Genomic DNA, 14,033 nt, shown 5'->3' with positions numbered 1-14,033 from the left:
AAATGGAGATGTTGATGTTGTCTAACATCGATATTTACAAACTTTTTATGTAAATACGGTAATACATATTTTGAAAAAAACCCTGATGTAATCAAAAACCGTGTTATTAAAGAAGTTAATAACTTTAAACAGTGGTTTGACGACAAATGTAAGCGTAAATATAGCTTATATAAACAAGCAGTTAAACAATTTAACAATACCCTATCGGACGCTGTGTCAGAGTGATGCCCTTGTGTGTTTTATGTGTCTATGTTAGTCCCATTGTGTGCGTAATCATCAAATAGTAGCATACCAAACCTTGCCCCGGGTTAATATTCACATCAAACTGTTAAAGGTATAGTTTTAGCTTATTGGATGATTGATTTGGACAACCCACTTTGCAGGCTACAACGTTCTTAAAAGTGATACCTTGAATTGTAACGCCCAATCAACTCAATTAAAGGGTATTTTAGGATATATTATTATTTATTGTATACAGGTAATACTTAACTTCTCTGTAAATTATGATGTAAATGTTCATATCTAACAGTAGGAAATAATTATTGGTAGACATTAAACTTTTATTGAACGTTTGCTAATTGAAGGGGCCTTTTCACAGATTTTGGCGTGTTTTGAAGTTTGTCATTAAATGCTGTATATCGATAAATGTTCACATTGAGTCTAAAATTCTCCAGTAAAACAAAAAAGAATACAAGTAAAGAATTTAGAAAAAAGTAACCCTCAACGGGGCTCAAACCACTGACCCCCTGGAGCCAAGGAGCAAAAGTCTATCGCTCTATCCACTAGACCATCCGCTCTCGTGTCATTAAAATCGTATTCTCCAAATTATTCAATCGTTTCGCGTTGCAACGCTTTATAATTTTCAGGTTTTTAAATCGTCAAAAGATGCACATAATGGATATTTTAGAGCATGGTAAATGTTCAGTATTACTGTTTCCTCACAAATATCATAACTTCACGGAAAATTTGCGAATCTGAAACATTTTTTTTTCAATTTTGTCAATTTACCAAAGCATGAAAATGCCCCTTTAAAAACACGAAACTGTGCGCACTTATATTTGCAGCCAGAGTTCCACTGCATACAGTGAAGCAAGAAATATAGATCAAACCACGTCATAGTCAGATTCGCCGAAAATTTGAATTGTTTATGACTATTTATCAAATTTACTTCCCATATTTTTTATTTAGATACCTGGGGTGGTATTCCAGAAGCTTCTTAAGTTACATTTTATTTTTATCCATAAATTGGGAATTTTTCTTGAGTGTTTCATTTCATACAGCAATAGTTAGGCATCGAAAATTACATCAAAATAACATCATTATGTCAATGTTATTTGAGGAATACCAAAACATATGCATGTCTTTATTAAGTAAAGAAATACAAAACATTGTTATTTTGATCTTAAGTGAAAATATTTAAGAAATGACTTAAGATGTTTCTGGAATACGACCCCTGGGACGAATCTGTATGAAAGCATAATTTGGGAAAACATTTGACAAGGGAATGTTTGATATTGAATCCGATTGTAGATGCAGTAGGGGGGGATAGTTTTCAAAAGAACAATTATAAAGTTAAATATCCGATATCTTCGAAATCGTAGCATGAAGTGAGAATCTGCGTCATACAAAGACGTCATCAACACCAATCAATCAAAAGCGCGTTTTATTCTGATACATTCCATTAGCATATATCATTCACTTAGATAGAAGCTTTTTCCATTATATCCGGTCCAATAACGCATGACGTAAACATTCCATATTGACATAGAAACAGATTATGCCCATAGAATTTTTTATAGGAAATGTTGATGATTTTCGATACCAAACGGTCGTTTTGAGCTTTAGTTCCATAGCGTATGTACTTTTGAAAACATTATTAGTTTCCGATATCAATCAACGTGCTTTTAATTTATCGACATTTATATAAGGTCCCGGACTGGAATAAAAAATATTTCGGAGTTGACAATCAGTGTGTGCGCATGGCGAGAATGCTTCTGTTCACACAAAGAAAATAAAGTGCTGCGGTCGTAAAGAGACGAGGCATTTCATTTAACGATACATCTGCCTTTAATGCTGCTTTTATGCATATTGACATGATTTATTAATAATTAAAGAAACACTTTATAGTAATACTAATTTGACCGACCATATACCATTAGTAAAATATATAATTAAGCAACTAATAAATGGATGTGGTCGCAAAGGAAGTATTGCATGAGTATATACTGTGATTATTTTAGTGCACAAGATCAAAATGTGGATAGGTGTAATATTGGTGTTAGGTAAGCATTTGTTTTATATAAGTTCAATTGATAATGAAAAATTTAATTTGAAAATAGTTACGTCTGCAACAATCACTTACAACATAAACTCTTCAGAAATTCGTCATAAGCGTTAATTTGGAATTCTTATTTTATTGTTATTGATAAGAATTCAAAGTTTCAAGTAAATCGCAACTGAATTAAGCATGAAAAAAAAGAAACCACATACTTAACAAAATTCGTTGAACAAAATGTAAAATACTCAACTTGGTAAAAAAATCGTGCGTGCATTTACATGCACTTAATTGTTTTCATGTTGACTTGTTTAGGTTGTGTTATTCCCGAAACTTTAGGTAAGAGACTAGTTGTTCGTATTCTTTAGATAAAACAGTGTGTATGCAATCCCTAAAATTATGCATGCTATCTTTGTCGTTGTTGGTATTTTGATGCAGATATGTGTTGCAGTTGTTTGTTTTTGTTTTGTGTGGTGTATTGCTGCGGTTGTTTATGATTCGTTTTGATCAATGCTTTCAACATCTTGATTCATCATTGATTACAATACTTATTTGAACGCTCTGTTAGAAAATAACGTAATTACTGTTCTATATAGAACATAATTATATTAATATATATACTGAATTTCCATTTTATACACAATTAATAGATCTGTATTTATTGTAGTATCATATTTACACGCGTAACTCGCATAGCTTAACCCATGTATGCCTAGTGTCTAGAAAAAAGACCTTTGCAGATAGACCCAGATGAGACGCCGCATGACATGGCGTCTCATTAGGGTCTGCGCTGATTGCTTAAACGAATTTCTGTAAGAAATATTCTAAATATAGAATAAAAAATACTAGACATCCCTAATTTTGGAAATAAATTGATCCAATTTTGAAGGATGGGAGAGTCCACTAGGCATAAATGGGTTCAATATGCGGTATTGTTGTTGAGCATATTGGAAAACACTTTTACCCGTGACCTACGTGGCAATATCATTTTCGTCGTTTTTGATGTTGTAAGTTACTTTTCACCGTCAACGTTGTTTTATAAATGTTAATATCAATTTCAATTTTTAGAAACATATTACTGAAGATACCTACTTACAAAAGAACACAAACAACTACATTTCTCGGATATAGTTTAACACAGTATGCACTACTTCTCTCGCACGCTCCGATTTAACAATACGTTAATGCTAATAGTTTTACACATGATATACTCAAAATGAAGTTTAACTCTTTGCATGCTGGGAAATTTGTCTTCTGCTAAAATGTCGTCTGCTGAATTTCTAAAATAAGCATTTTCTTCGGGGTTTTTTCAAAGAATACTATCAGGATAGCAAACAGTTTGGATCCTGATGAGACGCCACGTTCTGTGGCGTCTCATCTGGATCCAAACTGTTTGCAAAGGCCTTCAAAATTCGGTTCCCGCACTGAAAGGGTTAAAGCTAGAATCAATTAAATGGGTTTATTTATGTGTTGAAATAATTTGATGCGTCTTTTATCTGAAAGGTGATTATATGGTGGTTTATTGATAGAATATATCCGATGCGTTTATTAATGTATTGCCAAAAAACAACACACTAGAGCACTGCCGTTATATAATTTTAATTACAAGTGTACAGTCTACATGTACGTGTATGTTTTGTAGGAAATAAAGACATAACTATAACACAAATATGAATTAATATAGTTATGAAGAAACTAGTTTAAATCCACGTTTCAATATCATTGAGCTCAAGAAACGAAAATAAATTAGATGCACTATATGAAATGCTAAATTATCCCTATGTTGTCAGAATATTAGTAGCTATGTCCTATACAACGACGCGTCATATAAACAGTCCTACCAAATTCGTTTATGAATAATTGCATTATTTAGGATCAAACGCCTCAGGAATGCGTTATAGATTAAAAGAAACTTAAAAGTTCTAAACAATTGTATTGATCGTTTATTTCTTACATTATCGATCACATGTTTTAAAACACTTTAACCATCATCTCAAAATACTAAAAATGGCTTTTTAAGCATCTGTGTTACCCAAATTGTTATTGTCACATGAATTCAGATAGGACTTTTGGGAATTATTACATTTGTATTAATTAATATAAATTAATTGACAATGCAGTGAATTAGTTTGTTAAAACAAACATAACTTTTTTATCTGTAACCTCGTCAAATAAAGCTGGGTTTATAATTCAACGGCGATTATATTTCGCTTAGTGCTTACATTGCTTTAAATTCGAAAAAGACATCGCAATGGATTACGCCATGGCATTTAAGTGATCATCCATGCGGCCTCAATATGCGCATTGGCCATTAGGACAAAAACTTGCGCGTTTTTGTATGATGGATGAAAATTGATTGGTTGGAATTTCTTTCAAACAAACATTAAACTGGAGTTAGCAATAAAACGGGTATTCAATAATATTTAGCGCAAACTTAAAGGGATCTTTTCACGTTTTGGTAAATTGAAAAAAGTTGTTTTAGGTTCGAAAGTTTTCATTTAAGTTAAGATATTTGTGAGGAAACAGTAATACTCAACATTTACCATGGTCTAATATAGCCATTATATGCATCTTTTGACGATTTTAAAACCTGAAAATTATAAAGCGTTGCAACGCGAAACGATTGAATAATTTGGAGAGTTCTGTTGTTGTCGTTTTATTTTGTGAAACTACAAAGATTGCTTATATAAACTATAAAATACGTCTCACATTTTGGCAGGATGGCCGAGCGGTCTAATTGGTTTGTACTACAGGACTCCGGGGATCACTGGTTCGAGTCCTGCTTCGGGCTATTTTTGTTTCCTTTTTATAATTTTATTCTTGATGTTTTACTAGAGCTTTTTAGATCCAATGTTTATATTTATCAATATAAAGCATTTAATGACACACTTCAAAACATGCCAAAATCTGCGAAAAGGCCCCTTTAAAGCATTCATGCAGTTAAAACATAGTTTCGCGTTTATCCATTATAAAGTAGGCGCAAGCTCATCATTGGTGGCCTTTGACGTCTTGACGATGAAACTGAATACACTGAAGATCAACATAATGTGACATTTTAAAACGAATCTCTTGTCATTCGACCAATATTTGAATTCACTTTCCCTATTAACTGCACTCTAAGAGTTAATAAATCGATGCATTACCATGCATTCCCATTATAGACATTTGCACGCTTGGTTACATAAAAGATGTTGAAAAGGAATCGAGTGGAATTCAACATCTGCAAATAACTTAATGGGATTTTTTCACGTTTTGGTAAATTGACAAAATTGAAAAAAAGTTGTTTCAGATTCGCAAAGTTTCGTTTTAGTTATGATATTTGTAAGTAAACAGTAATACTGAACATTTAACATGGTCTAATATAACCATAATATGCATCTTTTGACGATTTAAAACCCTGAAAATTATAGAGCGTTGCAACGTGAAACGATTGAATAATTTCGAGAGTTCTGTGTTGTTGTCGTTTAATTTTGTTAAACTACGAAGATTGCTTATATAAAGTATAAAATACGTTACGAATATATACTTGGCAGGATGGCCGAGCGGTCTAATTGGTTTTTACTCAAGGACTCCGGGGGTCACCGGTTCGAGCCCTGCTGCGGTCTACTTTTTTCCTTTTTTTTAAATTTTATTCTTGATTTTTTACTGGAGCTTCTTAGATCCAATGTTTACATTAATCAATATAAAGCATTTAATGACAAACAATAAAACATGCCAAAATCTGTTAAAAGTCCCCTTTAAGGTTAATTACGCAGCATCTTGTATATGATGCCGCATGCTTATTATAACTTATTGGCAGTTTGAGTGTATTTTACGCGTTTTTAACAACTGAAGTCATTGAAGAAATTGCCAAAAATGTCCAATATATTAAGCTTTGTAGTAGGGACCTCAAAAGCATTTATCTAACCGAAAGTCTGGATGTCCTTCTAAGTAAAAACTTGATCTGAATGTTCATAAATGAATTAACATAATAGCTTGTAAAAGATAAGTTATTTATGCTTTGAAAATACTTAAATATACATGTTATAGTCGCGCTTTTTTCCAAAATCATAATTTAAAAAGCGGATTATCAAAATGGAGATTGAAAAGTGAATGGACTTGGTATACACTTCTCAATCAATAATGGGCATATAGAAAATTATGTCTACAGAAAGTTAAACCACGTTAATTTTATTGTATAGTGTTGCTTCCATCGTCAAATATTTCACCCGCTTTCGAATACAATAATTTTTCTTACCAAATATTTGTGGACGTAGTCAGTCATGAGTGTCAATACATTGAAATAAAAAAATGTGGAAAGTTACAGTGTCACGAGGGCTCAATTTTGCATCTATTAAGTTCAACTTCTATGTTAAGACAGACAGACAGACAGACAGACAGTTTATTCAGACTTATACATAAGTACATCGTCTTAATACACAAATATACACATTATTTTCTGTCACATGAATAGGTATAACAACATAACATTACATAACATAAATGGTCATTTAAGAATTCAAATATAAATAAACACAATCAAATTGCATGAATACGTAAATTCTATCAAAGCGGTAATGAAATTTATTAAACAGCATTATTAAGAATTGCATTTCTTATAGCAAAAGCTTCTTTCATATATTTACATACATTTGAAATGACTGGTTTGTCACATGAGGCTAATAACTTGTGGAATTTATATACAGATGGGTTAATATAAAATATGCGACTAATATATTTTTTCCTTAAATCAGTGTAACAGCGGCATATACATATAAAATGGTATTCGTCTTCTAAATCCAAGACATTACAACATAAACAATAACGTTCATTACGTAATTGTTAAGGCTATGTGAGAGTGCAAACGTACAGGCTGAGCGAATCAATTATGCATATATATAATCAAATATTTGAATCGTCGATATATTTGATTAAAAGCTCAATGCAAATGACGATTAAAAGCTCAATTAAAATGACGTTTCTTATTGAACAGTGTATCGCGTTGTAAGCAATTGGTTTGCGATGAAAATATTTTAATAAGCTTGACACATCCTATAAGAAGCAAATGTTGTGTGTTTTCAAATATGTAGCGAAACAGGTCGAATGCGAGCGAATTGTAACGGATGAAAGCGTATGTGTTGCGTTTATGTTGCGAATTTCTTGCGTATTGGAAAAGATCGGAGCAAATACGGACCGCATGCGAAGCTATTTTGCCCCGTTATGGCTACCATGTCCGATTGCGGCGAATAAGATGCAGTGCGCAGAGAACGGTGGCCCATACGTGGTCGTCACAAAATCGCGACTCGTCCGTTTCTAAACCGCTCTACGAACGCTAGGTATAAGTTTTACAAAATGTGAAGTTCATTACTTTGCTCAGTCTATAACTTTGAAAAACGTATAGTTACAAATGCGCAACGATTGTGGAGTGACGAGGGGAGTCTGACGAGTGGCGATAGAAAAATAGTATTGGTCATTTTTTTAAACGCTTCACATTCACAACACTTTATTCGTTGCAGTGTGACATGGGCTTACTCGATTCGCGATTTGTTTTATCGATGTCTTTCATAAGAGGCATTCAAGGCAAGATAATAGACTACTTTACGGCACTTCGATATCTTGTTAAACGGCAGTTAACCAGAAAAGGCGTATATATGTTTATCGATTTTCAAATCCAGTGTTGGAACCGATTTTAAATCAAATGGGTTGGCTTTGTTGGTATAGAAACAACGAGTGTTATTGTTTTATTTCAATTTTAAAATGTGCTTTGTTGTGTAGCTACCGTTCTTATTTGTATAGATTTATTTAAAGTTTCGTTCGAAACATAAAACGTCAGTTTCATAAATTATAAACTCAACGTTAACATCGACGATCAATAGTTATGTTTGTTTTGATATTCAATCATTGGAACAATGAAAAAAACGACTATGACATTTTACTACAGTCGGTTTCTATGTATTTGAAACTTTCAGTAAACAATTCAAGATATCCCTAATAGCTCATTAAACGTTGTATAGTTTGTTTCTCTTAAATACTTATTATAACAGTTGTGTAACGTATCCGATGTAAGCGTAATGATATGCCCTATGTCAAACGCTTGAAACCTAGTCTATGTAAGATTTAGCATGCATAACACCATTGAGGGCATTAGCAAATTTAATGTACACCATATTCCCAAAAGGAAATACAGAATGTCCACATCTGTATCCCGGCCCCAACATGGTTTTGTCCGCGGTAGAAGGCTTCATTGGGGACCAGCCAGTGACAGTGACGTGCAATGACGGTTACAAGCTAGATATGGGTACGGTGGAGAAACAAGTCGCATGTCTCCTGGTGAAGAACGTTGCACAGTGGAACGACTCTCTTGGAACGTGTCAACGTAAGTGATTTAGTAAGCAAGATAAGTATTATCTTGTATAGATCTCACCTGTCCTGGACCGCTATCCAAAGCGCTTTAAAGGGATCTTTTCACGTTTTGGTAAATTGACAAAATTGAAAAAGTTGTTTCAGATTCTCAAATTTTCGTTATGATATTTGTAAGGAAACAGTAATACTGAACATTTAACATGGTCTTATATAGCCATTATATGCATTATATGACGATTTTTAAACCTGAAAATTATAAAGCGTTGCAACGCGACACGATTGAATAATTTCGAGAGTTCTGTTGTTGTCCTTTTATTTTGTGAAACTACGAAGATTGCTTATATAAAGTATGAAATACGTATATCATACATACTTGTCAGGATGGCCGAGCGGTGTAATTGGTTTTTACTCCAGGACACCGGGGGTCACTGTTTCGAGCCCTGCTGCGGGCTACTTTTTTTCCTTTTTTTAATTTTATTCTTGATTTTTTAACTGGAGCTTTTTAGATCCAATGTTTACATTTATCAATATAAAGCATTCAATGACAAACTTCAAAACATGCCAAAATCTGTGAAAAGTCCACTTTAAGAAAGCAATATTTATTGACAATCACATTATGGTATTTTCGAAAACGTGATATAGTGTCTTTAATGTGATGATTTATAAAATTATTCACCAGGGGACCATTGAATTTGAAATGATATCTACTGATAGAACGGTGTTTTGACAAATAAGTTTTTCAAACAGAGAATATCAGACGATGTCATGTGGTTCTCTAGTCACGTTTAATCATATGTTTTACGAACGATAATCTTGTTCAAAAGCTTTACACGTATTTTTCGCATAAAGATGACATGTTAACAAACGGTGTTAATGGTACCGTCCGTTTTCACGTGACGGCAATTTTTTTGTCGGGCCAACAAGTTCAGTTGGTACAGGGAGGGTTCGATCGCCGTAACAGCTAAATAAATTGTGTGTGGATTGGTAATACTTTTCTCGCATACGTTTGTGCATAATGCACTCGTCAACCAGCTTGCCAAGGAAAGGTGTGAGCTGATTAAATTGCCGTCGTGATACGACTGACTTACTGTTGAAATTCTGACAAAAACAATAAAGATACTAACTAAAAATGATGTAGCCCGTTACTTTTGCATAAACATAGTTTAAGTATGCGAAATCAGGAAGCGGGTAATCTTCAATATGGGGCATTAACAAATGAAATGGTTTAATGTAGCAGATAAAAAGCTTTCACCATACTCTAGGTAAAATATTAAACTTAAATCTAAGTCGTTATATTCGCAAAATTAGAACGAAATTTCCAACTACAATCCGACGTATAACGACGTATAAAGTAACGTTAAAACAGAGCCTCAAGTGGGTCGATCAATGTGCGAATACTTAATAAAAATGCAATTTACTACTTAAGTATCATCTATTTCTGTCTAACTAATTAACTAATATGTATGTAATGAGCCTTTAATGAACCCATAGCAACTAGGACAATAACTTATGGTTACATCTAAAATAATACGAATGTATTGTTAACACCATCGATAAATTAATCATGGTTCATTCCATTATTACCGGAAAATACAAATACTTCGTTTACAATGCATACAAAAAGTTGCAAAAATGTAGTACCAAAATGCGCCCGTTATTGTCCAATACCGAATACTAATGGACTGCTTCGTCGTGGGAATACAATTGTTGCTTTAGAGTCCTACCCGGGAACACCAAAACGGCCATTATCAACAGATCTCAGCTTGAGTGTTTGCTGATGTGTTATTGTCCAGTAGAAAAACATGATATTGCTTCAGAATAAGCAGCAATTTTGATTCCAAACAATCGTAATTAATCTCATTTAAACATAATATTACAATACAGCAAATATTTATGTTACTAATTTACATCTTAAAATGGACTATATTTGATTACAAGTTTTCATTGTATTGTCACTCATGATTATTTATTTTGGAGCGAATAATAACAAATCGATATGAGATAACAAACACATTAGTAGTCGAATGGATATTGTTAAGAATGCAAGAGACATATCAGCCATAAAACCATACAAAACTCAAAGCAATCAAACCCAAAATGGAACGTTTAGCTAATGCGCATCTACGATACTTGGCAAACGTTATCAAGATTGTTATGTGATTCTTAGGTTTACGTTATCAAGATTGTTATGTGATTCTTAGGTTTACGTTATCAAGATTGTTATGTGATTCTTAGGTTTACGTTATCAAGATTGTTATGTGATTCTTAGGTTTACGTTATCAAGATTGTTATGTGATTCTTAGGTTTACGTTATCAAGATTGTTATTTGATTCTTAGGTTTACGTTATCAAGATTGTTATGTGATTCTTAGGTTTACGTTATCAAGATTGTTATGTGATTCTTAGGTTTACGTTATCAAGATTGTTATGTGATTCTTAGGTTTACGTTATCAAGATTGTTATGTGATTCTTAGATTTACGTTATCAAGATTGTTATGTGATTCTTAGGTTTACGTTATCAAGATTGTTATGTGATTCTTAGGTTTACGTTATCAAGATTGTTATGTGATTCTTAGGTTTACGTTATCAAGATTGTTATGTGATTCTTAGGTTTACGTTATCAAGATTGTTATGTGATTCTTAGGTTTACGTTATCAAGATTGTTATGTGATTCTTAGGTTTACGTTATCAAGATTGTTATGTGATTCTTAGGTTTACGTTATCAAGATTGTTATGTGATTCTTAGGTTTACGTTATCAAGATTGTTATGTGATTCTTAGGTTTACGTTATCAAGATTGTTATGTCATTCTTAGGTTTACGTTATCAAGATTGTTATGTGATTCTTAGGTTTACGTTATCAAGATTGCTAGAAAATTCTAAGGTGAACGTTATCAATGCAATTTTGTGATTTTCGGCTTAAGTTATGAAGAATGCTTTGCACTTTGTGATGAAGGACAGCCAGTCCCTAGCACTTTGTGACCTTTTAAATTTCTCACGTTATGTTCACATACTTAAGAATGACAAAGTAAATGAAACAATTCAGTCATGATGCCACATTTATCGCTTGACAAAATAGGTGATTTATATAGGTCGGTAGAGAACGGTTGCCTTTATTAGATTTAATATTACTGGGTCACTGAATTAATTTAAGCCAGTCAATGAAGGTTATTTCCTAGAAATTTACGAGACTATGGAAATGATCTGTTGGTGATTCTGAGGAAGGAACAATCGAATTGGGTTTCAAGTTGTTGTTTTCAAAGATGTGACTCTGATATAACAATGTATAGTACTGCGTAAACATATAATACAAAAAAAATGTCTTTATTTTGAATGAAATGATGGTTAAAAAATAACATTGATATCAATCTCCCAACACTTTTATTATTAATTCCTCAATATGTTTCGTCTTAACATACGTAAACTCAAATTCAAACATGTGTTTTCCTACCATTTTTACGGTATTTAATATCGGCTTGACGTGTCATGATTTCGCCATGGTGAACAGTGGGTATTGATGTCCTTATTATCATAATAAGGATGAAATCTGTGATCACATTGAGTTTTAAAGTTGTTCTATTGCTCAGGGTTTGCCTTGTGGATTTTACATTTGTATTGTATGGACGGACGTTTTTTTTTAAATATTATTAGCTTAAGGTCATTTAGCCATCATTAATGAAGTTAATGCTGGTTTTGTAAAGGAATTTCAGAAGATTGTCCGCAGTTTCGCCACACCGTTGATGACACTCGGGTGTCAACAGGAGTGTTAAAAATTGAAAATCCCCAACGAAAATATTATTGTTTCTAATTGTAGAATAGTTGTAGAAGTTTTACCTTTAGTTTATGTGTATTCGCATTAAATAAGGTAAGACTAATGCTTAGACATGTCAAGTGTGATGGCACAAGATTCCGTAAAATTTTATCAAAAACAATAAAATGCTGCCAAATTTTATGTGTTATTGTTACATTAATTTTGTATTTTTAAATAGATAAATAAATCAATTAATGAATATAATCCGATTTCTAGTATACTTTTTTACTAACATGAATCAGAAATGCATTTACATATCCGTTGAAGAGTTTTCATGCTGCCTAAACTCCACACTACATTCTGTTTTTTAATTAATAAAACACACATATGTACTTTCTATTTTTCATAGTAATTATTTTAAAACAGTTGCACATCCAAGAAAACCAATACCGTATGATAATAACCATCAGGAAGTTTTTACGTAGCAAATAAACGGGTATATGTATGGCCAAGCACAAGGAAACAAAACATGTATATATTTGACATATCGCTCGCACCCGTAAAATCTGTATGGGTTATCAGTATTTGTAGTCCCTGATTCTGGAGTTTTATTGGCGTCGACCTGGAGGGCGGCGACTAGTATGTTATGCTTTTTTTTCGCTTATGGGAGGAAAAGTTATTTCACGGATCAATGCATATATTTTTGTTTTAAGAATATCTTGCATATTGGTGATTTTTTTATGTAAATTAGTGTAACTAAGTACTGCATTTGTGCCTATTACATTTATTACAACATTTATTGCCAATAATGCAAAGCTAATTGTTTTAATAATAACTGATCCACAACTATTCACAGGGGAAAGATCACAGGGACTGGGCAAATACGCGAATGTTCTGGTTCTGTATAAAAACAAATGAGATTTTGTATAAAAACAAAACATAATCAAAATATATTAATTTTGTGGTTTTTCTAATTTGCTTACTTAGTGGAGAATCAATGTAGTACGATATTTGACGACCTATCGCACAAGCAAGTTTATTGGAAGGCGTAGTGGTACGAAAACGTACAATGTATTAGTTTATTAATAGACATATAATAACGATCGCTATACACAACTTCACCAAATAGCAGTAAATACGTGAATGTCAGCCTGAATAGATCAGTTGGGAGAGCGTTAGACTGAAGTTGTTTACGCAACAGTCATCAAAAGGCCCCCCGGTTCAATCCCGGGTTCCGGCACGAACGGAACAGTTCAGCGTCTGACAATTTTTTCAATCAGGTTAATAAATATAATAAAGCTTTATTTTATGTAGACATTTTAAAATCCATTTTACTACCATTGGACATTTTTATTAAAATTAATGTATGCAACGTGGTGACAACGTTAATTAAAATTTCTTACATCACGTAAATATCTTATAAAAATACACGTGTTTTTATTTTGACAAATAAAGGCAAACAACACATCTATTATCCATGAATTTTTATGGTTGTCTATCACAGGCCTATCCCTACCACATATAGAGCGCGAAGCGCGACACGTATTATTGATTGTAACAATGAGTTGCGATAAAGGAAGCAGCCGCTTATCAAGGAGGAGATGTGTCCCAGCAACCTGTTTCCCTAGAGTCAAGCACTCCTCGGAGTTTTTTTTAAGAACCACATAT

At 32.9% G+C, this 14,033-nt stretch overlaps 1 protein-coding gene across 1 annotated transcript in view; it reads left to right on the top strand.

Moving 5' to 3' along the window:
• Positions 1–1,964: 1,964 nt before the first annotated feature.
• The window catches only part of LOC127838249 (uncharacterized), a 57,130-nt gene continuing 45,061 nt past the window's right edge, over positions 1,965–14,033 (top strand). Inside the window, exons 1-3 of the mRNA XM_052365872.1 lie at positions 1,965–2,282; positions 2,591–2,614; positions 8,433–8,630. Coding sequence (XP_052221832.1) covers positions 2,255–2,282; positions 2,591–2,614; positions 8,433–8,630 — 250 coding nt within the window. The 5' untranslated portion in view covers positions 1,965–2,254. The remainder of the gene's footprint in view (positions 2,283–2,590; positions 2,615–8,432; positions 8,631–14,033) is intronic.

The sequence above is a fragment of the Dreissena polymorpha genome, chromosome 7 (assembly GCF_020536995.1).
Source record: "Dreissena polymorpha isolate Duluth1 chromosome 7, UMN_Dpol_1.0, whole genome shotgun sequence".
Taxonomy (NCBI): domain Eukaryota; kingdom Metazoa; phylum Mollusca; class Bivalvia; order Myida; family Dreissenidae; genus Dreissena; species Dreissena polymorpha.
The sequence above is the reverse complement of the archived record's forward strand: the minus strand, read 5'-3'. Positions and strand labels throughout refer to the sequence as shown.